The sequence below is a fragment of the Coregonus lavaretus genome (assembly GCF_964263955.1).
Source record: "Coregonus lavaretus genome assembly, chromosome: 36".
Taxonomy (NCBI): Eukaryota; Metazoa; Chordata; class Actinopteri; order Salmoniformes; family Salmonidae; genus Coregonus; species Coregonus lavaretus.
In genome coordinates, this window is record NC_140023.1 from 10,606,530 (window position 1) to 10,629,334 (window position 22,805).

General features: G+C 40.2%; 2 protein-coding genes and 1 pseudogene across 3 annotated transcripts; 1 reads left to right on the forward strand and 2 right to left on the reverse strand.

Moving 5' to 3' along the window:
• Nucleotides 1–2,063: 2,063 nt before the first annotated feature.
• Nucleotides 2,064–3,352, reverse strand: LOC311110923 (alpha-2A adrenergic receptor-like; annotated as a pseudogene). The gene has a single exon. The product of its transcript is annotated as an alpha-2A adrenergic receptor-like (transcript).
• A 1,184-nt stretch (nt 3,353–4,536) lies between these two features.
• On the forward strand, nt 4,537–9,941 carry smndc1 (survival motor neuron domain containing 1). The gene is made up of 6 exons (XM_084153563.1): nt 4,537–4,660; nt 6,307–6,426; nt 6,567–6,709; nt 8,022–8,177; nt 8,292–8,445; nt 9,138–9,941. The coding sequence occupies exons 2-6, from the start codon at nt 6,307–6,309 to the stop codon at nt 9,273–9,275; spliced, it is 711 nt and encodes a 236-aa protein (XP_084009689.1). The 5' UTR covers nt 4,537–4,660; the 3' UTR covers nt 9,276–9,941.
• A 174-nt stretch (nt 9,942–10,115) lies between these two features.
• LOC311110925 (max-interacting protein 1-like) lies at nt 10,116–22,527 on the reverse strand. Its single transcript, XM_084153564.1, has 6 exons — nt 22,171–22,527; nt 17,727–17,829; nt 17,455–17,484; nt 15,847–15,961; nt 12,540–12,717; nt 10,116–11,965 (listed from the first exon to the last, which is right to left on the reverse strand). The coding sequence occupies exons 1-6, from the start codon at nt 22,385–22,387 to the stop codon at nt 11,802–11,804; spliced, it is 807 nt and encodes a 268-aa protein (XP_084009690.1). The 5' UTR covers nt 22,388–22,527; the 3' UTR covers nt 10,116–11,801.
• Between the last annotated feature and the right edge of the window lie 278 nt (nt 22,528–22,805).

A 22,805-nucleotide genomic window follows, 5' to 3' on the forward strand; every position in this document is an offset into this window, starting at 1 on the left:
ACAAGAACACCATCCCCACCGTCAAACATGGAGGTGGAAACATTATGCTTTGGGGGTGTTTTTCTGCTAATGGGACAGGACAACTTCACCGCATCAAAGGGACGATGGACGGGGCCATGTACCGTCAAATCTTGGGTTAGAACCTCCTTCCGTCAGCCAGGGCATTGAAAATGGGTCGTGGATGGGTATTCCAGCATGACAATGACCCAAAACACACGGCCAAGGCAACAAAGGAGTGGCTCAAGAAGCACATTAAGGTCCTGGAGTGGCCTAGCCAGTCTCCAGACCTTAATCCCATAGAAAATCTGTGAAGGGAGCTGAAAGTTTGAGTTGCCAAACGTCAGCCTCGAAACCTTAATGACTTGGAGAAGATTTGCAAAGAGGAGTGGGACAAAATCCCTCCTGAGATGTGTGCAAACCTGGTGGCCAACTACAATAAACGTCTGACCTCTGTGATTGCCAACAAGGGTTTTGCCACCAAGTACTAAGTCATGTTTTGCAGAGGTGTCAAATACTTATTTCCCTCATTAAAATGCAAATCAATTTATAACATTTTTTACATGCGTTTTTCTGGATTTTTCTGTTGTTATTCTGTCTCTCACTGTTCAAATAAACCTACCATTAAAATTCTAGACTGATTATTTCTTTGTCAGTGGGCAAACGTACAAAATCAGCAGGGGATCAAATACTGTTTTCCCTCACTGTATCTTGAAAACTTGATCGGTGACAAGCAAAACATTTTGAGACTGTCAACAATGGACTAATGAAACAAATACCAAAATATAGTTTTTGGGTGAACTTTTCCTTTAATGTACTGATATGTTTTACTGAAAAAAGTGATAACCTTTTCGTCTTTTGTGTGCATCATGCCTATTTGCAGGCTGTGAGTGAAAGATCATATAAATAATATACTGTATTTAGTATGCACCATAAAATCAGTTGATTGTGGGTGGATTATTGGCATGGTGTTTCCTCTCGCTACTGATAAAGACAGAGAAAATCAAATTATACTGGTAGGGATGTCTGCAGTAGGATGATTCAGTCTGTCTTGCCCAGTGGGAAACCAGGGATCTCTTTCTGTTAGCTCCTCTGGGTCTGTGCCTCTGTGCAATATGGAACATGAAGGTTGAAACATTGTCCTTATTCAATAGGTAGAATACAATGAAAACTTTTAGAGGGTAGTGTTTTGAGTTATATAGTATTGGTTTTCTGGAACATTTACTTAATGTACAACAATCATACCCCTCAACCTCAATTGGTACCACAATGAATGTATACTGATAGAACTTACTGTAATATTCAGGGAATACTGTAATATTCAGGGAAGACATGTTTAAATATGTTTATTCATAATACATGCATATGCTCCCTGATATTATGCATGACAGAATTATAGCCTAGGTATTAACATTAAGCATTATGTTATGGGCAGCAGGTAGCCTAGTGGTTAGAGTGTTGGGCCAGTAAGTTAAATGTTGCTAGTTTGAATACCTGAGCCTACAGGGTGAAAAATATTTTGCTCCAGGGGCACCATACTACTATGGCTGACCCTGTAAAACAACACATTTCACTGCACCTATCCGCTGTATCTGACAATAAAAACATCATTTTTTAAATGTCTTTTTATTAAGCAAGATCAATGGAGATATTTGCCAGCTCCCTCACAACATGCATTAATTAATAAACAACATTGCATTCATTAGTTTTAAAGTCAAATACATCTAAATGTATGTAGTGGGATTAAAGATTGTAATGAACTCAAAACTATTGTACATTGACACACACATAAAAACAGTAACAGATGCATTACAAAATTGATCACAATTTACTTGCAGTTTTTCCATTTACTTTAAGCACACCCCACTGGGCACAACCGTCAATTTAACATCTATTCAAAATTGGTTCATCGTAATTTCATTGAAATGACATGGAAACAACATTGATTCAACCAGTGTGTGCTCAGTGGGACAGAACTGAATGTGGAACAAGTCTTTCCCAATAGGTACATTTTCTTTCCATAAGACTCCCAACAGGAAACAGTAGCTAGTCCAAAAAAAGATTATTCATAGCCCTCGTCGATCCCTTTTGCAAAGGATATTTTTGAAAGACCTCCTGAAGTCATTGTTGAATATAGTGTATATGACTGGATTCAGTGAGCTATTGCAGTATCCGAACCAGAAGAAGAAATTGAACAATGTCTCAGGGACACAGCAAGAGTCACATATGGCGGTGAGTGTGTACGTGAAGAAGAAGGGGAACCAGCAGACAACAAACACTCCCATGACCACAGCCAGAACAAAGGTGAAGCGCTTCTCTCTGTTCTGCCTTCCTTTCCATCGGCTCACTTTCACACACTGCTGTGCATCATCACCTTTAGGAGATGGGTCTCCTGGTTTCACCTGACTCACTTTGGTATTTCCCTTGCTCCGTTTCATTTTGATGGAGCACTGGTTCTCATTCCCATCAGACGAGGAGCACTCTTCCTCCACATTTAGTCCATTGACCTCCTCGCCCTCCTCTACTCCACCTCTCCCTCTTTCTTTGTTCCCTCTCTCCAAAGGGTCCTGCTGAACTAAGCCATACTGACTTTTATCTGGATTATCGTTTTCCCTTCTCCTCTCACCCGGAGGGGCCCTGGTTCTCTTCTTGGCAACCTGGTAAATTCGAATGTACACCAGAATCATGATCACACAGGGGGCGAAGAATGAGGCGGTGCTGGAGAATATGATGTACCACTTCTCCTCATTGATCTTACATGTGGGACCCTCCTCTTTGGCCCCTTCCTTCTCCATTGAAATGAGAGGTGGGAATGATATAATGGCAGCCAGCACCCACACGAATAACACTATACATTTGATCCTGCGTGGTGTCCTTTTCGAGTTGTACTTAATGGCTTGAGTGACCGACCAGTATCTGTCCAGACTTATGGCACACAGATGTGTGATGGATGAGGTGCAGAACAGAACATCCAGGGCCAGGTAGATCTCACACCACACTTGACCAAAGTACCAATATCCCATCAGTTCATTAGCCAGAGAAAAGGGCATCACCAGAGTGGCCACTAGAATGTCTGCACATGCTAAGGACACTAAAAACAAGTTCTGAGGGGCTCTTAGGGCCCGGCTGGTGAACACAGTGATGACCACTAGGACATTGCCGAACACTGTGAGTAGAATAAGGATACCCACCAGTATTGTCAGAGGCACAGAAGTCTGCACAGTGTAAGGGAGCCTAGCAGGCAAAGTCCCGTTGCTGTTGGTCAAGTTATCACAACCCATAAGGATGAAGCGTGTGTCCATATAAGAAGAGTCCTTGTTCGAAGAGCCACAACTGATCCACTATTATGACACATTTGTTAATGAAGCATCCCATGATGAAGTAGCCTTCATTTTTTCCCACTGGGGAAAATAATGTCATATGAACAATCTAACATACAAATCATCTCAATGTTAGTTAGTTGATCACATTTTACATTTTAGTCATTTAGCAGACGCTCTTATCCAGAGCGACTTACAGTGAGTTCGTTTTTTTTTTCTTTCATTTCTTTCATCACAAAAGCAATAACCAGGTAAAAGAGAAAATACTCCTTAAACAGCTGTAGTTTTACTCCTTTGTTTTCCAGCATCCAAAAACTCAGCTTTACCATTTACATATTCAGGAAAAAAAGTGGTCAATCGTTATCCTTCAAAAACGTCAAATGGCCCAACGTTGTGCACAGAATAACATCTGCGCAGGATGATATTTCTCTGCCCACTGAAACAGTAGTTGGTGAAACAGATCTTTATGTGGCAGGGGATGGGATTGCTGCTTTATATATGGTTTTGAGCCTCCGCTCCCTGGTCAGTATATTTCAGTGGGAATAATGGGCGGGGTCCAACTACTATCGCAGCTACAGATGAGTTTTATTGCCGCTTTCCAAACTGAACATTGACAAAAGATCTTGTCATTCCAAATATACATATATATTTTGTACTTTGTGACTACGTCTACTGTTTATTAATGAGCCAAATTAGATATTGATAAAAATGTTAATGACAGCAAATAGTCTAAGGCAGGGTTCTTCAATTCCGGTCCTGGAGGGCCGAAATGCCTCTGTTTTTCATCCTCTCCTTCTAATCAGGGGCTAATTCAGACCTGGGACACCAGGTGAGTGCAATTAACTACCAGGTAGAAATAAAAAACAGAAGTGTTTCGGCCCTCCAGGACCGGAATTGAAGAACCCTGGTCTAAGGTAACCGATGCAAATAGTAAATTATAGTTTAATAGACTAATTGGAGCGGGGGGGTTCAAATTTACATGGCATGGTGAAGACAACTTAATGGCTCTTATTCAAGAAGAATATTATAGAATAAGATTTACAGTCAGAGTTGACCTTTTACAGTTAATTCGTTAGTGAGTCGAATCAAAGACCAATTGTTCATTTAAGCATCATGGACAGAAATTATTGGGATAAAGCCCCATCTGCTGACAAAGCGCTATATGACACTTTAGGAGACTGTAGTATCGCGAGAAGAAGATGTTACATCAAGAATCGACATTTCCGGTAGAATTTGCTGAGGAGGAAAGGAACTGTTTTGTTGTTGTCTACGATTTATTAGAAACAATTTAAGTAAAATCTGAATATCCTGAGTATTTATTTAGTTTAAGCAAATACGGGAAGGTAAGATTATTAATTAACATTTAATCGTTTTGAAATCGTTTTTTTTTTTCGTGGCAAAATGTTCATTGCTGCCAGCGGTCGCTGTGTTGTGGTTGTGATGATGGCCTAGCTACTATAACGTTAGCTATCTAGCGGTAGCTAACATTCTAGCTAGCGATGCCTATTTGAAATTAATTTGAAAGTCGATAGCTAGATTTGATACCTATCAGAGTATGGAAATAAATAGGTCGATAACTAACTAGTTACCTTAGAACCGAGTGTTGAACATGTGTTAACCTCCCCCTAACACCGAAATGTAACTAGCTAACGTTAGCTAAGCCTACTAGTTAGCTTTGTAGCTAGATAACTTAATTGGTATTTGTTGGTCGTCCAAATTTACCACCGCAACAAAGTCATTATGGCTAAAACCTCACAATCTCTCCTAAAAATCTGATTTTCAATCTAACCCTTATCCCCAACCATATCCCTTGATCATGACTCCGTGCCATTACATTACACTACACACAAGAGTCATTGACATTGGACAAAGCCGTCTTCTATAGGGGGAGGTTTGTTAAGAGCAGCCACGCTCGGTCTGAACATGAACATGCATAGCTTGCGATACTGTTTTGGAAGCATAAGGAGTATCTTTCATATCGGCGAGAAAGAAAATAAAACGTTAAATTGATGCACACCTTTTATGGGTTTAGGGTTCCCACGCGGCCATATTTCCATGTTACAGCGCTTGTTTATGAAAACAGATGGCTATCTGCGTCTCCGAACACCTGTGTGTAAACGGGAGACAGATGCTACAATGGCGTTGTCAGCTTCAACTGTGTTAAAACGGTGTAGAGTAAATGTGTATTTTGTATTTGGAAAATACTTTTTTTGTGATATGAAAGTAGTGATTTCTGTTTCTAGACCTGTACTGTAATTGAGAATCGAATCCAGAGCCAAATGTCACTTTCACAGAACATGTAAGATCCTTAGACTAAGGAGTAAAGTTAACGGTAGGCTCCTTTAGTCCAATATTCAGTTCGCCTAACCCTAGGAAATATGACCATGTGGGAACCCTATAAAGGTGTATATAAATGTAACCTTTTGTATTTTAAAAATTATTTGTCATCGATATAAAAGATAAGGAACGGCTAGCCTACCCTAAAATTAAGACCAAAAAGCAAAAAAAAATGTTTTCATGAATCTTTACGATATAGCCCATTTTGACTTTGTGGCTGTGGTAACCAGTGACAATAGTATTTGTTGTTTTTGTGTAAGTAGCTAGCAACACTAACAAAGTAGTGTATTTATTGATTTTATTTGACACTTTAAAAACACAATACAACCACAAATGTGGATACAATGCATACTTTTTTTTATAGGATAACACAATTGTGGTCCTCTTAAAAAAAAAAAAAAAAAAACATCGACCATGTTACACATTCACAGCTAAAAGCTGAATTGTATATAACATCACCAAAAAGAATTAAACTATGCAAAGACCAAAATAATAACACATTTAAATAGTAGCCTTGCTCCGCCTTGCAAATCTTTCCAATGCCTTGCCATCCTCGCTGAGTTGTTGGGCTATGTGTTTATTTGCTATTCTTACTTTGTTTCAAGTGTAATTTTACTCTGTTGTATCCCACCCTTTCATTGTCAATTATCAGATGTCAGAGGATTTGTTGAAACAGTTGGCCAGCTACAAAGCACAGTTACAACAAGTGGAAGCCGCCTTATCAACCGATCCTGAGAATGAAGACCTTCTCAAATTACAGAAAGACTTATCGGTAACTAGAAACATGCCATCAGTGTTAGCCATTAGATTTTTTGGTTTTTATGAGTTTCAGTATGTTTCTTAGTGTCTCTGTCTTCAAATGTGATTATTATCTAGGAACGAAATGACCTCAATGTTATGTATCCTTCACAGGAAGTCATAGACTTGACAAAAGACCTCCTGACATCGCAGCCCTCTGAAGGTACTGCTAGTGCCAACAGCTCCGATGCAGCCCCCCTGAAACACAGCTGGCGCGTTGGGGACAGATGTATGACTGTGTGGAGTCAGGATGGACAGTGAGTGTCACCAGAAGTTCCGCAGTCAATATTTAACCAACACTAAACAAAAATATAAACGCAACATGCAACAATTTCAAAGATTTTACTGAGTTACCGTTCATATAAGGAAATCAGTCAATTGAAATGAATTCATTAGTTCCTAATCTATGGATATCACATGACTGGGAATACAGATATGCATCTATTGGTCCCATATGCCTTCAAAAAAAGGTAGGGGCGTGGATCAGAACCGGTCAATATCTGGTGTGACCACCATTTGCCTCATGCAGCGTGACACATCTCCTTCGCATAGAATTGATCAGGCTGTTGACTGTGGCCTGTGGAATGTTGTCCCACTCTTCAATGGCTGTGTGAAGTTGCTGGATATTGGCGGGAACTGGAACACGCTGTCGTACACGTCGATCCAGAGCATCCCAAACATGCTCAATGGGTGACGTGTCTGGTGAATATGCAGGCCATGGAAGAACTGGGACATTTTCAGCTTCCAGGAATTGTGTACAGGTCCTAGCGACATAGGGCAGTGCATTATCATGCTGAAACATGAGGTGGTGGGGGCGGATGAATGGCACGACAATGGCCGTCACGGCATCTCTGTGCGTTGAAATTGCCATTGATAAAATTAAATTGTGTTAGTTGTCTGTAGCTTATGCCTGCCCATACCATAACCCCACCGCCACCATGGGGCACTCCGTTCACAACGTTGACATCAGCAAACCGCTCGCCCACAGGATGCCATTAACGTGGTCTGCGGTTGTGAGGCCGGTTGGACGTACTGGCAAATTCTCTAAAACGACGGAGGCAGCTTATGGTAGAGAAATGAACATTCAATTCTCTGGCAACATTCCTGCACAGTCAGAATGCCAATTGCACGCTCCCTCAAAACTTTAGACATCTGTGGCATTGTGACAAAACTACACATTTTAGAGTGGCCTTTTATTGTTCCCGGCACAAAAAATGAAAGATGGGACCAACACTTTACATGTTGCATTTATAGTTTTGTTCAGTGTAAAATAATCAACTGATACATGACCAATTTTACAATGCTGCTAAGTGGGAAGGTCATCTTTGTTCATCTTGCTTGCACACTATGGTCTTGGCTTATCATTTGACCTACACTGTTGTAATTGATTTGTTCAATGAAGCAGTGATAGACATGACAAAGCTGTTGTGAGATATTTTTAATGAAGAGCCTAGGTCCTGAATAAGAACAATAACAGAAACACTCAACTGTATTTCTTCACAATATTGTGTAGTAGGGCTTGAGTCTGTGGCTCGTACTCACCTGCTTACAGCCGTGATTCTTTGACAGGGTGTATGAGGCTGAGATTGAGGAGATAGACGGCGAGAACGGAACGGCGGCCATTACCTTCTTCGGCTACGGGAACGCAGAGGTGGTGCCACTGCAGAACCTCAAACCTGCTGAGGAGGGCAAGCATTCTGAGGAGGACGGGAAACCCAAGTCAAGGTAGGAGAGTCAACGCTTATGTTAAATATGTCCTGTGTAGTGTCAGGAGTTTTCCACGTTTCCATGATGCTGTTGCGAAAAGAATTATAACTTTGTGTGTGCGTGCCATGACAGGAAAGAGCAGATAGCAGACCAAAGGGAGTACAAGAAGAAGAAGGCCCAGAAGAAGGTGCTGAGGATGAAGGAGCTGGAACAGGAGCGAGAAGACCAGAAATCCAAGTGGCAAAGTTTCAACAACAAGGCCTACAACAAGAACAAGAAAGGACAGGTAACACATGTTCATCTACTTTACACACACATCTTAACACTAGAAAAGCCGGGCCCCGTCATTTTTGACCTCAACATTCTAACAGTCGAATAAATACATTTCATATATGCTATTGCAAAAATAATCATTTGGTTGTGTTTATGAACGTCTTGGGTAACATTTTAGAATCTGGAAAAAAAGGTTCTTCAAAAAATACAATAGCATTTTCATTAGTTTGTTACTGTAGGCTATACGTAAAAACTAAAACACACCAAAAACACCACAATTCAGTGTTAAATCCATCACAAAGAAATCAATCATTGTTTCATTTTGGTAGGTCTTAAGAAACAGTATGACCCTAAGAAAATCTATTTCAAAAGAACAGAATAGCATATTTTAAGGGGGGGTGAAGGGGGAGATTACATTTCCTCCCCAAACTGCTTATAACACGAAAACTCTGTTTGTGAAATAGAAATTCTAACAACGTCAGTGTGTTAAATAGACTTAGTTAGGAAAATGTAAGGATGGATGATTTAAAAAATGGCAAAGCTATTACAATTTGAAATTCATGTGAAGTCAAAATGACGGTCTCTGCGCTTCTAGCCTTAAACTAAGTAACATTTAATGTTTTTTGCACATTTTCAGCCATTGCTTTGTTGCAGGAGAGGTACCATCACAAATACTCTTACTGAGATTTCCGTTGTGTGTTGCAGGTGAAGAGGAGTATATTTGCATCGCCTGAGAGCGTAAACGGAAAGGTGGGTGTAGGAACATGTGGCATTGCAGACAAACCCATGACCACATATCACGACACATCCAAATATAACGTCAGGCATCTCATGCCACAGTGACCAAACATGTTCTCTTGGTGTTAAAGTATCCCATTGTATAGTAGGAGGATCAGTGCTTACCATTGTGTTTATATGGTTTAGATTACCCAAGTAAAGGAGCTTTGAAACTAATCGCTACTCACCATTGGTTGGCTCATTGGAATATTGTTCTTACCGGTATGTCATATAGAACAGCAGAATTCTTAATAAAATAAATTACCCCTGTAATGAAGCAGCACAAATAAGTGTACTCAAGTGTTTAGATTGTGGTGAAATTAGTCTGGGTTGCTGTATCTTTCTGAATGCAACAAAGGCAAAAACTATAATATGTGCATGTTTCAATGTTACACATTTATTATAGCTTTTTCAGGGTGAACTGGACTATAACATTATAGACATTTTTACTTTTTACTCTTTAGTGGTAATACGACTATTTTTAAAGCATCTCAGTTTTGTACATTTACAGTAAAACAAATTGTCATTTTTGTTGAGGTAAGATGTTCCTCTCATTTTGCCCTGAAATTCTGAATAAGTTTCCATATTGGTACTGAATGTTTAACAGTTCCTCCAGATGACAGTAATGTATTTTGTACCATCTTTGTTTCCATGATGTACATCAATGACCTTATGTCACTGCTGGCGATGTAAGCTTATTTTTTTCTCAATTAAAATCAGGGATGAGTTGTGTATTCGCCTATGTTTATTGTGAGATTGCGTCTGTCTGGTGCTAGCGCAGAAGTGTACAATCTGCAGAAGGAAATGTATTGCATAGAAAATACATGATTTCAGTCATGAATAGTGTATATTTAATTTCTTATAGCTTTGGACACACCAATAACAAATAACAACTGGACACTGTATAGGTACATGGGGTGGTAGAGGTTTATTGATCAAGTTTCAAGGGACCACTACCAGGAAACACACAATGGTAGCAGGGGACCAGCAACATGTTCTTTGTAAAAGTCACCTTTGATGGCTGATTTTAGCGCAGTGGTGTTAAGAGACACTTTCTTAGATCAAGTCTTTTTCATAGTGCATTTTACAAATTACCCAACACTGACATTGAATAAAGACTTGGAACTAAGAAACCTGTGCAAGAGTCAATTTAGCCATGTTAAGACACAGTTGGTGGTGATCTATTTAGTTGTCCCACAAAAATATGGGTATGGTCATAAGATTACATTTCCAATTTGGTTAGTGGAATAGTCTTGCAGTGCAATAAGGGGAAAGTGTGATTTTTGTAGATCAATATTCAGAATATACAGCGTCAGGGTTTTAACGTTGGAATGGAACATAAGTTACTAAGTAAAAATTCAAAACTCACATTAAATTCTGCCATGTGTTCATCAATACAAAGACATGAGCTCTCAAAACTGGTCAATCCAAAGCCCATGATGAAAAAATGGAAAGCTACATTCAATACACATGCGCCATTACTTTTGTTCCAAACATTATCTTAATATTGATTACTATTTGTAATTAATGAAGCTACATACAAAACAAGCAAGTTCAATTTGGTGTTGGATGGACAAAATGTTGTGCCTAAAACAGCCAACTTAAAAGAGTTGACATAACTGGCAATAAGTTATTGCTTCAGAATTGTGCTTGGCCCTTGAAGTGCGGTATAGCTCATTATAGCTGCCTAGTGTATACAAACAATATTTATTTAGAAATCTCACCGGGGATGAATGTCAATCATCTCACATCAGACCACTGGGTGATACATTTAGCGTGTCGTGTACCATTGCACTAGCTTTTGTCTGAGAACTTGTCAATGCTCAGTTCAAAACCACAACAGACTTACATAAAACCTAACTTTACAGTTGTCCAAACATCCAAATCATATTTTCCATTCATTTCATAATTCAAGTGTGACCAAGACAGTACAGCATGATAAATATTGGGGAAATAAATACATTTCTCAATCATATTCAAATTAGGTAGGAATAACATTGGTGGCTTGTGAAAGACTTGGGGTATAACTGTGGGCTATGGATGCTGTGGGTACTGTATAAGAAAAACAGTTTGGATTGGAGATATAGAAGCCCTAGTAACTTGCTTGGTGATTGACAAGAATTGTTTATTCCCAGAGGGTCATCTGCTAGGGGTTTTCAAAGTGGGGGAAAAAGTTGCCCTTGTCACTGGTGAGCTTCTGGCTGGCTTTATGCGGTTTTTGTGCTGGTTTTAGGAGGAGACGGGTAACAGACTAGGTGCCGTCGCCCACATCAGTGTCAAGATTTTACAGTTGAGGTAAGATCTGTCCTTTCAAACTGTAGGTGGGGTTTAGCTTTTAGCTGGTTCTTTGTTTAGACTGCAGGTGGTTGATTTTAAGATTCTTAAGATGAGAGGTCCAGTTTTAGACTTCAGGAGGAGTTTAACTAGTTTATCAGAAGAAAGGACCAGTTGACTGCAGGTGCTTGAGATTTAGGCTGGTTCTTAGGAGGTGAGTCCAGATTTAGACTGCATGAGGAGTTGAACTTCAGGCTGGTTCGTAGTAGAGGACCAGTTATAGACTGCAGGTGTGGATGAGGAGCTTCAGGATGGTTCTTAGGAGGAAAAGGCCAGTTTTAGACTGCATGTGGAGTAGCCCTCGTCGCTGGCCAGGCTCTGCCGACTGTTGTGGTCATCCAAGTCACTGCAGCCACTCGTGCTGATACTGTCCAACTCTCCATGGGAGAACTCCGTGCTTTCCACGTCAACCTCGATCTCTTCTACAGAAATTGGAGTGAGGAAAATATTTAATAATGATCCTCCCACACTTATTAGTAATCAGCTAAATGTATTGAATGACAACTAATGCTACATTCGAGACTAGCACATGTACATTCCATTGAGTGGTTTGAAATGGATCTGAACTAAACCGTCTCTTAGTATAATATAACACTGCCACTGTCAGCCGAAATACAGTGAGCTCCAAAAGTATTGGGACAGTGACTGTTTTGTTTTGGCACTGTACTCCAGTGACTGAGGTTAAAGTGCAGACTGTCAGCATTAATTTTAGGGTATTTACATCCATATCGGGTGAGCTGTTTAGAAATTACAACACTTTGTACATAGTAACCCCATTATTGGGGACCAAAAGTATTGGTACAAATTCACCTGTGTGTATTAAAGTAGTAAAAAGTTAAGTATTTGGTCCCATATTCATGGCACACAATGACTACATCAAGCTTGTGACTACAAATGTGTTGGATGCATTTGCTGTTTGTTTTGGTTATGTTTCAGATTATTCTGTGCCTTCTATCTCTATGGGACTAACTAAGCTCTGTGGAATGGTTGGCTCACCTTGGTCCGAGTCAGAGTGTTCTGAGGCCAAAGGGGAACCTACGCTGTCCATACGGACCCTGTCCCTCTCGCCGCCTACAGGGGTCTGCAGGTGGGCCAGCTGCCTCTGCAGGTGCCTCTGCTCTCGCTCCAGGCTTTCCAGCTGGTGCTGACTCCTCCGGTCCATGTCCTCTAGTTTCTACAAACATACAGAGAGGAGAAAGAGTTAATCAACCTAATGTGTGGATAACCCTTAGTATTTTATGAATAATAATAGCATATAAATGGCGTAGGCTAAAGAGCAGCTATTTATAAAATTTCCTCAGACATCTGCATATACAATGACACAGCCCTCTATCTCACAGTACACCCATTCACATATTGTATTCCTGGACAAATTATGAAATCTTAAACAGCTGCCATTTACAAACATATTTTAAATCGAATAATGTTTTTATTTTCATTTTACTCTACTCTTGCAACAACACATTCTGCCCATTCAAGATTGAGTTACAAACTGTGTGTTGTGTTCTTCTGAGCCTGAATAATCATATGTGAATTCATCATTCGCTAAAAATACCAACAGATCCAAACGGCTGTAGTGGCAAAGTAATTCCTGACATTTTTGTATGATGGCCAATTGTAGACCTGGATTTGCTGCTTGGAGGAAAACAAAGGAAACAGCTGTGTTGGTTAAGGCTGAACATACAAGCCACACTTCCTTTCACTTTGTATTTTAATTCTGAAATACAGCAATGTGCCAAACATTTCTCAGATCAATTAGAAAGGCTTTTTCAGAGTTCACAAGAGGGAGACAAATAGGTTCTCCAGACTCAGGGCAGGTTGCAGGCATAAGTATTCGGAAGGTATTCAGACCCGTTGACTTTTTACACATTCTGTTATGTTACAGCCTTATTCTAAAATTAATAGTTTTTGTTACTCATCAATCTACTCACAATACCTCATAATGACAACGCAAAAACAGGTTTTTAGAAATAATATCACATTATGAAAAAATAAAAAATAAGGTATAAGGATAAGAGCGTCTGCTAAATGACTAAAATGTAAAATGTTAACATAAGTAGTCAGACCACTTACTCAGTTCTTTGTTGAAGCACCTTTTGCTGCGATTACAGCCTCGAGTCTTCTTGGGTATGACACTACAAGCTTGGCACACCTGTATTTGGGGTTTCTCCCATTCTTCTCTGCAGATCGTCTCAAGCTCTGTCAGGTTGGATGGGGAGCGTCACTGTACAGCTATTTTCAGGTCTCTCCAGAGATGTTCGATCGGGTTCAAGTCCGGGCTCTGGCTGGCCACTCAAGGACATTCAGAGACTTGTCCCGAAGCCACTCCTGCGTTGTCTTGGCTGTGTGTGTGCTTAGGGTCGTTGTCCTGTTGGAAGGTGAACCTTCGCCCCAGTCTGAGGTCCTGAGCGCTCTGGAGCAAGTTTTCATCAAGGATCTCTCTGTACTTTGCTCTGTTCATATTTCCCTCGATCCTGGCTAGTCTCCCAGTCCCTGCTGCTGAAAAATATCCTCACAGCATGATGCTGCCACCACCATGCTTCACCGTAGGGATGGTGCCAGGTTTCCTCCAGACATGACACTTGGCATTCAGGCGAAAGAGTTCAATCTTGGTTTCATCAGACCAGAGAATCTTGTTATTCATGGTCTAAAAGTCTTTAGGTGCCTTTTGGCAAACTCCAAGCGGGCTGTCATGTGCCTTTTACTGAGGAGTGGCTTCCGTCTGGCCACTCTACCATTAAGGCCTGATTAGTGGAGTGCTGCATAGATGGTTGTCCTTATGGAAGGTTCTCCCATCTCCACAGAGGAACTCTGGAGCTCTGTCAGAGTGACCATCAGGTTCTTGGTCACCTCCCTGACCAGGGCCCTTCTCCCCCAATTACTCAGTTTGGCCAGGAGGCCAGCTCTACGAAGAGTCTTGGTGGTTCCAAACTTCTTCCATTTAGGAGTGATAGAGGCCACTGTGTTCTTGGGGACCTTCAATGCTGCAGAATATTTTGGTACCCTTCCCCAGACCTGTGCCTCGACACAATCCTGTCTCGGAGCTCTATGGACAATTCCTTTGACCTCATTACTTGGTTTTTGCTCTGACATGCACTGTCAACTGTGGGACCTTTATATAGACAGGTGTGCCTTTCCAAATCATGTCCAATCAATTGAATTTACCACAGGTGGACTCCAATCAAGTTGTAGAAACAAATCTCAAGGATGATCAATGGAAACAGGATGCACCTGAGCTCAATTTCGAGTCTCATAGCAAATGGTCTGAATAGTTATGTAAATAAGGTATTTCTGTTTTTGCTCAAATGTCTAAAAACCTGTTTTCGCTTTGTCATTATGGGGTATTGTGTGTAGATTGATGAGGATTTTTATTTATTTAATTAATTTTAGAATAAAGCTGTAATGTAAAAAATTGTGGAACAAGGCAAGGGGTCTGAATACTTTCCAAATGCACTGTATATATATATATATTTAGGAACTCTGTTGGGGTCTGAAATTACTATTGAGAGTAAGAATAGTAAAATACACCAGGTGCAATTTTGAAATTTGGTTGTACATCAGCAGTTTTTCTCTTGTTACAGTAGGCTATGTCAGTCACTGACAGTCACTCAATTAGGCATGTCAGCTAACAACTTTTAGATTGGTAGTTAGTCTAGCCAGCTATCTATCATGGCCGAATACCGACCGGGCATGCAGGGCACGTGCCCAGGAGCCCTGACCTCCAGGGGGCCCCCATTGATTTTGTTAGTCATTCTCACTCAAATATCATATGGCATATCATATATCATATGGCATAAGTCATTACAGAATATTTAGAATTGCTGTAAAACTGCAAAAATGTCCCATAGTAAAATGACTAGAATTGCATGTCATTTTGTATAAAATTGCAAAGTTTTCACACTGCCCCATTGCAAAATGTGTACAATTGCAGGTGATTAACTTTAAAACGTACATTTTTCTCTCGCTGGAGCTGGCCCTGTCCAGACTACAACTAGATAAAATAGGGGGAAAACCTTTCTAACCAATCATGTTTGATCAATCAGTTAGACCCATTAAAGGTATATCCCCATTTTCGTTGGATTTGCTTGAGTCAGGCCCAGAAGTGTGTAGTCAGGAGTAGCAAGTGATTTGCAGGCTGAGAAAGTAGATCACATTGTGTTTGTGTGCTGCAGTGCTATGGCAAGTCATGGGAGCACACAGCTTCTCTATCCATAGGCTAGGGGCTTCAATTTAACCATTCACCAGATCCCATGACACCATGGTCCCCATGACACCACCATTGTGGCATTGTTGACTACCATACCTTAATGTGACCCTTGGCCTTGTTAAGCAACCCCAGGGTAGTGTGCCGACTGCAGTCTGGTCCCAGTGGGATCAACATCTTTAACCTCTCCAAACACAGGCGGAGATGTGCTCGTCTGAGAGGGGGAAGAAACAATAGAGGACTAATCTTTAGTGAAACCAATAATAGGAACAGTCTCTCTACATCCAGATGCAATTCCTAGAGTTGAGTGACATGATTGATTTTCTACATAAATAAATTCCTTGATGAGGCCCTATTCCCATCCCCTCCACATCCATAGATGAATAAATTAATATTTTTGGACAAATTAGACATTGAGCTGGTTATTAGTAATGACATTAACTACAAAAGCAGACCCTTTATATTTTTTTCCCATGTTGTTGGATAGACAGGCTAATCCATTACTTAGATGGAATACATAGTCTGTGCCCAGAGCTATGAACTGACAGGCAGACAGACAGACAGACAATCTCGTTTTAAGGCCAGGTCTTTTCAACATAAGAACTGAACATCCTAGTGTCTCGATTTGGAAGGGCATTGTCCTTACGATCAAATGTATTGAAATGTAGGTAAAGTGGGGATGTCAACTCCTGTCTCGCTAATGATGACCAACCCTTTGTAGTTCAAAGAGTCCATTTGAGATCACGTTTTTATCATCCAGATGCCTGGCCCTTCGCTCTTCTGTGATCTACAATGATTCCCACACTGGCTGCTCTCTACAGATTAGCACTTGTCACTGTATTTTGGGAACCGTGCCCTGACGTGCTTCTCATTGGAAACAAAGATCAGGTCCTGTGCGATAAGCTGATTTTCAATGCACAGAAATGCTTAGTTTACGTGGAGGGAGGCACACTGTCTAAAACAAGCAGTTCCAGTTCCAGTTCCAACTGTGGAAACCTATGGTTGTCTTCCAAAAACCTGTACTGGACTACACGCCCTAATTTGTCTTGCAAAACAGACATCTTTATTCAATGCATTATGCTACCACCAGGATGCTAGCATGCTAATGACCAGCACTGTACAAACAAGCTTGAAATTGTGAAGGTGTTGATAAAATAAGTGTTGTTTGAAGTCCAGCCGTGAAATAATAAATAATAAATAAGCCAGTATTACAATTAAAAATTGTGGGTCAATATATTTAGCATAGCACCAGGATATGCAAAATAAAAGCAGCCTCCAGAGTATTTAGGATTTTCAGCTTGAAGTTCCATTTTGAAAAGACAGCTTGCTCTAGAGATAAAGTCCCTAGAAATAGCTATTTGCCACATTACTTACATCAAACCATGTATCGGTCTACACAGTTGAATGATTTTGTGGATATGATGTTTAATATGCACCAGGACACATTATGCACCATAAGATATATTAGGCTTATATCTCTTTGACTAATTCCTTTTCTTGTAACTCAAGTGTTTTACCCCATGGTACACAGTTGCGTGAGCAAATCACAGTTGGTTGGGGAACGGAGTAGAGAAGAAAATGGTACATTAATGCAAATTCAGTACTTACAGAGATCTTCAATTGATCAATAATAACCATTAACTGTCAATGGAAATACTCGCAATGGCCTCTAACACAGAATGACAGTCACAACCCCTTCTGACTCACCTGTTTTTTTCCAGCTCATTATGTGCGGACCTGGATGTAAAACAAAATGGACAGGTTATAGACATAAATCAAAAGACAAGATATGTTAGCAAGAGAGACAAAAAAAAACTGGTTTGATAGTTTCTGTCTAGTTGCACTGGTTTTCTTCCACATTTGACTGATGTTGGAGCCAATTCCAATAATGAAGGGATAAAATAAATGTTATCATGTAACTGTAACAACATGGGTATTTGTAATAACAGTTATAAATAATTATGACAAGATTAATTTACCTGTTGTGAATATTGTCGATTTTCTTATTCTTGAATTTCCGTTGTCTCTGATGATGCGTGCTCTGAGTTGCAGGGTATGTTGAGGCATATCCATGTTCACATTCTGGTGATGAAATATACACTAAGTATACAAAACATTAAGAACACCTGCTCTTTCCATGACCCATTATGGATGTCACTTGTTAAACCCACTTTAGTCAGTGTAGATGAAGGGGAGGAGACAGGTTAAAGAAGGATTTTTAAGCCTTGAGACAACTGCGACATGGACTGTGTATGTGTGCAATTCAGAGGTTGAATGGGCAAGACAAAAGATTGATGTGCCTTTGAACGGGGTATGGTAGTAGGTGCCAGGCACACCGGTTTGTGTCTAGAACTGAAACGCTGCTGGGTTTTTCACGCTCAACAGTTTCCCGTGTGTATTAAGAATAGTCCACCACCCAAAGGACATCCAGCCAACTCGACACAACTGTGGAAAGCATTGGAGTCAACATGGGCCAGCATCCCTGTGGAACACTTTCGACACCTTGTAGAGTCCATGCCCTGACGAATTGAGGCTGTTCTGAGGGCTGGGGGGTGGGAGGTGGGGTCAACTCAATATTAGGAAGGTGTACCTAATGTTTGGTATACTCAGTGTATTTATGTAACACATTATAAATTCTGTCATTTCTGTCAGACAAATACTTTTTGATATTACTTACTTTCACGGTAGTGTTTTGTTCTGTAACATTTGTGACATCAAGCTATAGCTTAAAGTCCCAAGACAACAGGGAATGCATAGACAACATGTCACATACCCCACTCCCTCCTCTCTAGATATGCTGCAGCTTTCAATAATTTTTTTATGTTGGCAAACTGTAGTCATATACTGTTGATTATTGTAATATATATATATATATATATATATGCCTATAGCTTGACCCAACACTGTCGTTTACCTTCTCAACAGCTGACATGAGAAGAGTTTTTAAAGCCACCCGCAATGCATTTTGGGATAGATTCCATCAAGGTTATTTTGTTTGGGTAGCAACCAATGATTTATACAGTGCCTTGCAAAAGTATTCATCCCCCTTGGCGTTTTTCCTATTTTGTTGCATTACAACCTGTAATTAAATTGATTTTTATTTGGATTTCATGTAATGGACATACACAAAATAGTCCAAATTGGTGAAGTGAAAGAAATAACTTGTTTCAAAAAAGTATACAAAATAAATAACGGAAAAGTGGTGCGTGCATATGTATTCACCCCCTTTGCTATGAAGCCCCTAAATAAGATCTGGTACAACCAATTACCTTCAGAAGTCACATAATTAGTTAAATAAAGTCCACCTGTGTGCAATCTAAGTGTCACATGATCTCAGTATATATACACCTGTTCTGAAAGGCCCCAGAGTCTGCAACACCACTAAGCAAGGGGCACCACCAAGCAAGCGGCACCATGAAGACAAAGGAGCTCTCCAAACAGGTCACGGACAAAGTTGTGGAGAAGTACAGATCAGGGTTGGGTTATAAAAAAATTATCAGACTTGAAGGAATGATGGATAGCGCTAAATACAGGGAAATTCTTGAAGGAAACCTGTTTCAGTCTTCCAGAGATTTGAGACTGGTACGGAGGTTCACCTTCCAGCAGGACAATGACCCTAAGCATACTGCTAAAGCAACACTTGAGTGGTTTAAGGGGAAACATTTAAATGTCTTGGAATGCCTAGTCAAAGCCCAAACCTCAATCCAATTGAGAATCTGTGGTATGACTTAAAGATTGCTGTACACCAGTGGAACCCATCCAACTTGAAGGAGCTGGAGCAGTTTTGCCTTGAAGAATGGGCAAAAATCCCAGTGGCTAGATGTGCCAAGCTTATAGAGACATACCCCAAGAGACTTGCAGCTGTAATTGCTGCAAAAGGTGGCTCTACAAAGTAATGACTTTGGGGGGGTGAATAGTTATGCACGCTCAAGTTCTGTTTTTCTGTATTATTTCTTGTTTGTTTCACAATAAAACATATTTAGCATCTTCAAGGTGGTATGCATGTTGTGTAAATCAAATGATACAAACCCCCCAAAAAATCCCTTTTAGTTCCAGGTTGTAAGGCAACAAAATAGGAAAAATGCCAAGTGGGGTGAATACTTTCACAAGCAACTGTATATACACACTAGATAACTAAAAGGGGGCGCTGTCTTGAAGCCACTGTTCCTCCATCTTGGCACTCCCCCACCATTGGGGAGAGGCTACACGCCTGGTGCCCAAATTGATGACGTATTGTATGTCACGCAGCTGAGAGTCGAGTGTGGAGACGAATGGATTTGGTTCAGGCAGTCGTTCTGATGGCCCTTCCCAGGCCCAGCTAGTTTATACTGGCTAGCTGGCAATAGCAACATGGAGCTAGTTGAACTTGGTAATCTGGATTTGGTCACTATCTCTAATTTGTTCCATTCCACTTGATTTTATTTCGAGTAGAATAGCAGCCTACACGAGAAATTATTTGTAATATTGGTTGTTACCATCTGGATGTCACTGTGATGCAGGGGAGAGTTTGCGCTGAAAGCCGGCAAGACAACACGGGACACAGGGTCCTTTGCTCCCGCTTGCCGCAGTAATGAGAGGGAAGCGGCTAGATAGTGCAGCCAATATCAGGCCAAGGTGACAACTAAAGAAGATTTATTGTAATGATTTTCACTGAAAATGTACAAAGTTATGGCATTAACATCTAACATTTCCGTATAATAATAATAATAATAATAATCACTCTGGTAAAAACGGAATGATTCTGAACACTGTCCTAACAAGTTAAACATTCTAGCTGAAGTTCCTAGCCACAAGCATAAACTAGCTTGATGGGAGGGCTCATCAGGACAACTGAGTGAACCGAATCTGTTCATCTCCACTCATCAAACGTCATCAGTTTGGGTCCCAGGCATGTCAGCATAGCCTAAACATATTTTGGAAGCTATAGAAATGCATTTATTAATGTCTACATTCGTTTTTGACACATTTATTATACTACAGACACCTTTAATCATACTTCTAAATTATCTTATGTGAGCTAAACATAAAGTATAATTATTTGAGATAACTAATGTTACTGTCCCCACTACAACAACAAAGAATACTTAAATACATGTAATTTTGTCCTTGAAACGTTTAAATGAAATACTGTAGAATTCCATTAATTCCTATGGAGGCCTGCTCCTACTGGAGAGTTCCAATATGGCCGACTTGTGGCTTCAAAGACTCCATTGCCAATACATAGCATTGTCAGCAATCCAGGGTTTATATACATCACTGGCAGCAACCTAGTGTTCGTGCTACAAAGCACGTAGGCCTAAACATTTACATTTTAGTCATTTAGCAGAGGCTCTTATCCATAGCGACTTACAGTTAGTGAGTGCATACATTTTTCATAAATCTATATTTTGTACATGGTTTATTGAAAAATACCAACGAACTCTTTCTTCAAGACATAGGCCTATTCATTAATTAAGTAATATCACATCGTAGGCTATTACAGTATGCATTAAAATGCATTTTGAAGACTAAAGTGTCCATAAGCCTACAAATCCCAGAGACACTTTTCAAATCGGAATGCGACGTCAAAGTTAAACCTGTGTTTGATTGGATATCTGCAATGACTCGCTAGATGGGAACATGTGTTAAGTCCAATCAAAACGGTACATTTTGCTCCATGTGGCTAGAGAGGAAGCGCAACTGACAGGAATAAATACATTATAGGGCTGGAATTATAGGGTTTCTCTATTCAGCTTCTGCACAATATGCAGAGTTCTCTCAAACAAAATTAACATTTGTTAAGGGTTGATTTGCCAGTTGGCTTTGGTCTGAGATAAACAGGCCGCCTAGGAATGATTTGCTTTTCTTCGGCCTGCAGGCATCCACAGACAAAAGTTTAAGGAAACCCTATGCGAAATGTTGAGTAGGCTAGTTTTAAAAAATAAGGTGAGTGAGAATTTGATAAATTGACTAGCCAATTATGTAGCCTAAATATTTTAAGTAATTCGGCGTGCTCAAAGGAAGACAGTCTATTTTACGCACACAGGCATGCCTTCATGGATACCATTAAGCTGTTTAGTTTAGACTGTCTCTAAGGAAAGGAATTCATGGTCATAGACAAGTCTCATCCAATTGGAAAATGCGCACTTTAATAGCCATTTAAATACTGCTACCGTTCATGGAAAATGCCATAGCGGGTGAGACCATAATTCGATGTCACGGGTTTGTTTTTGACCATGTATTGTTATTTGTAGGCTATATGCTCTCGCATTCATTTAAACCAATTTGCATTGGCATAATAGGTTTAAATATTATTCACAAATTGCCTCATGATTACGGTTGCCTCTCGTTTAGGCGTCTTTTGTCGCCATTTCGGTCCATTGCATTGTTGTCTGCCTTGGCGAGTCTGCGTCTGAAATCACCAGAATAGACTACATTACTTACTTCCGTTGTTCTTTTCATTGTTCTCAATGTAATTTGCTGCATCCAGCAACACCTGAACGTTTTTCATAAAAGTGTTGATTTGCTCCATTGCGGAACATTCGGAGTATATGACGTCGTTAATAGAATAACCAGACATCTCGCTAAAATCCTGTTGGTCCATGGACTCATTCGACTCCAAAACGACCTCGTTGGATTTCAACTCGCTCTGCTGTCTCATATATTAAACTATTTTATTTTATGACAACTGCCAGAGAGACTGAAGGTCCTCTTGTCCAGAATGTGTAATGTGCAGAGAGAGAGACTGAAATGAACTGGAGTAGATGAAATTGTGCAGTCCTTGAGCCACTTGCCCTACCTACTTGGTGGTTAATCCCTCCCACCAACGCATGCGTCGCATTCAGCATTGTCAAGTGTATGTAAGCGTCATCATCAACATATTGTTGGAAAGTAACATTAATACATGTAGCCTACACTACCAGTCAAAAGTTTGGACACACCTACTCATTCAAGGGTTTTTCTTTATTTTTACAATTTTTTTTAGATTGTAGAATAATAGTGAAGACATCATAACTATGAAATAACACATATGGAATCATGTAGTAACCAACAAAGTGTTAAACAAATCAAAATATATT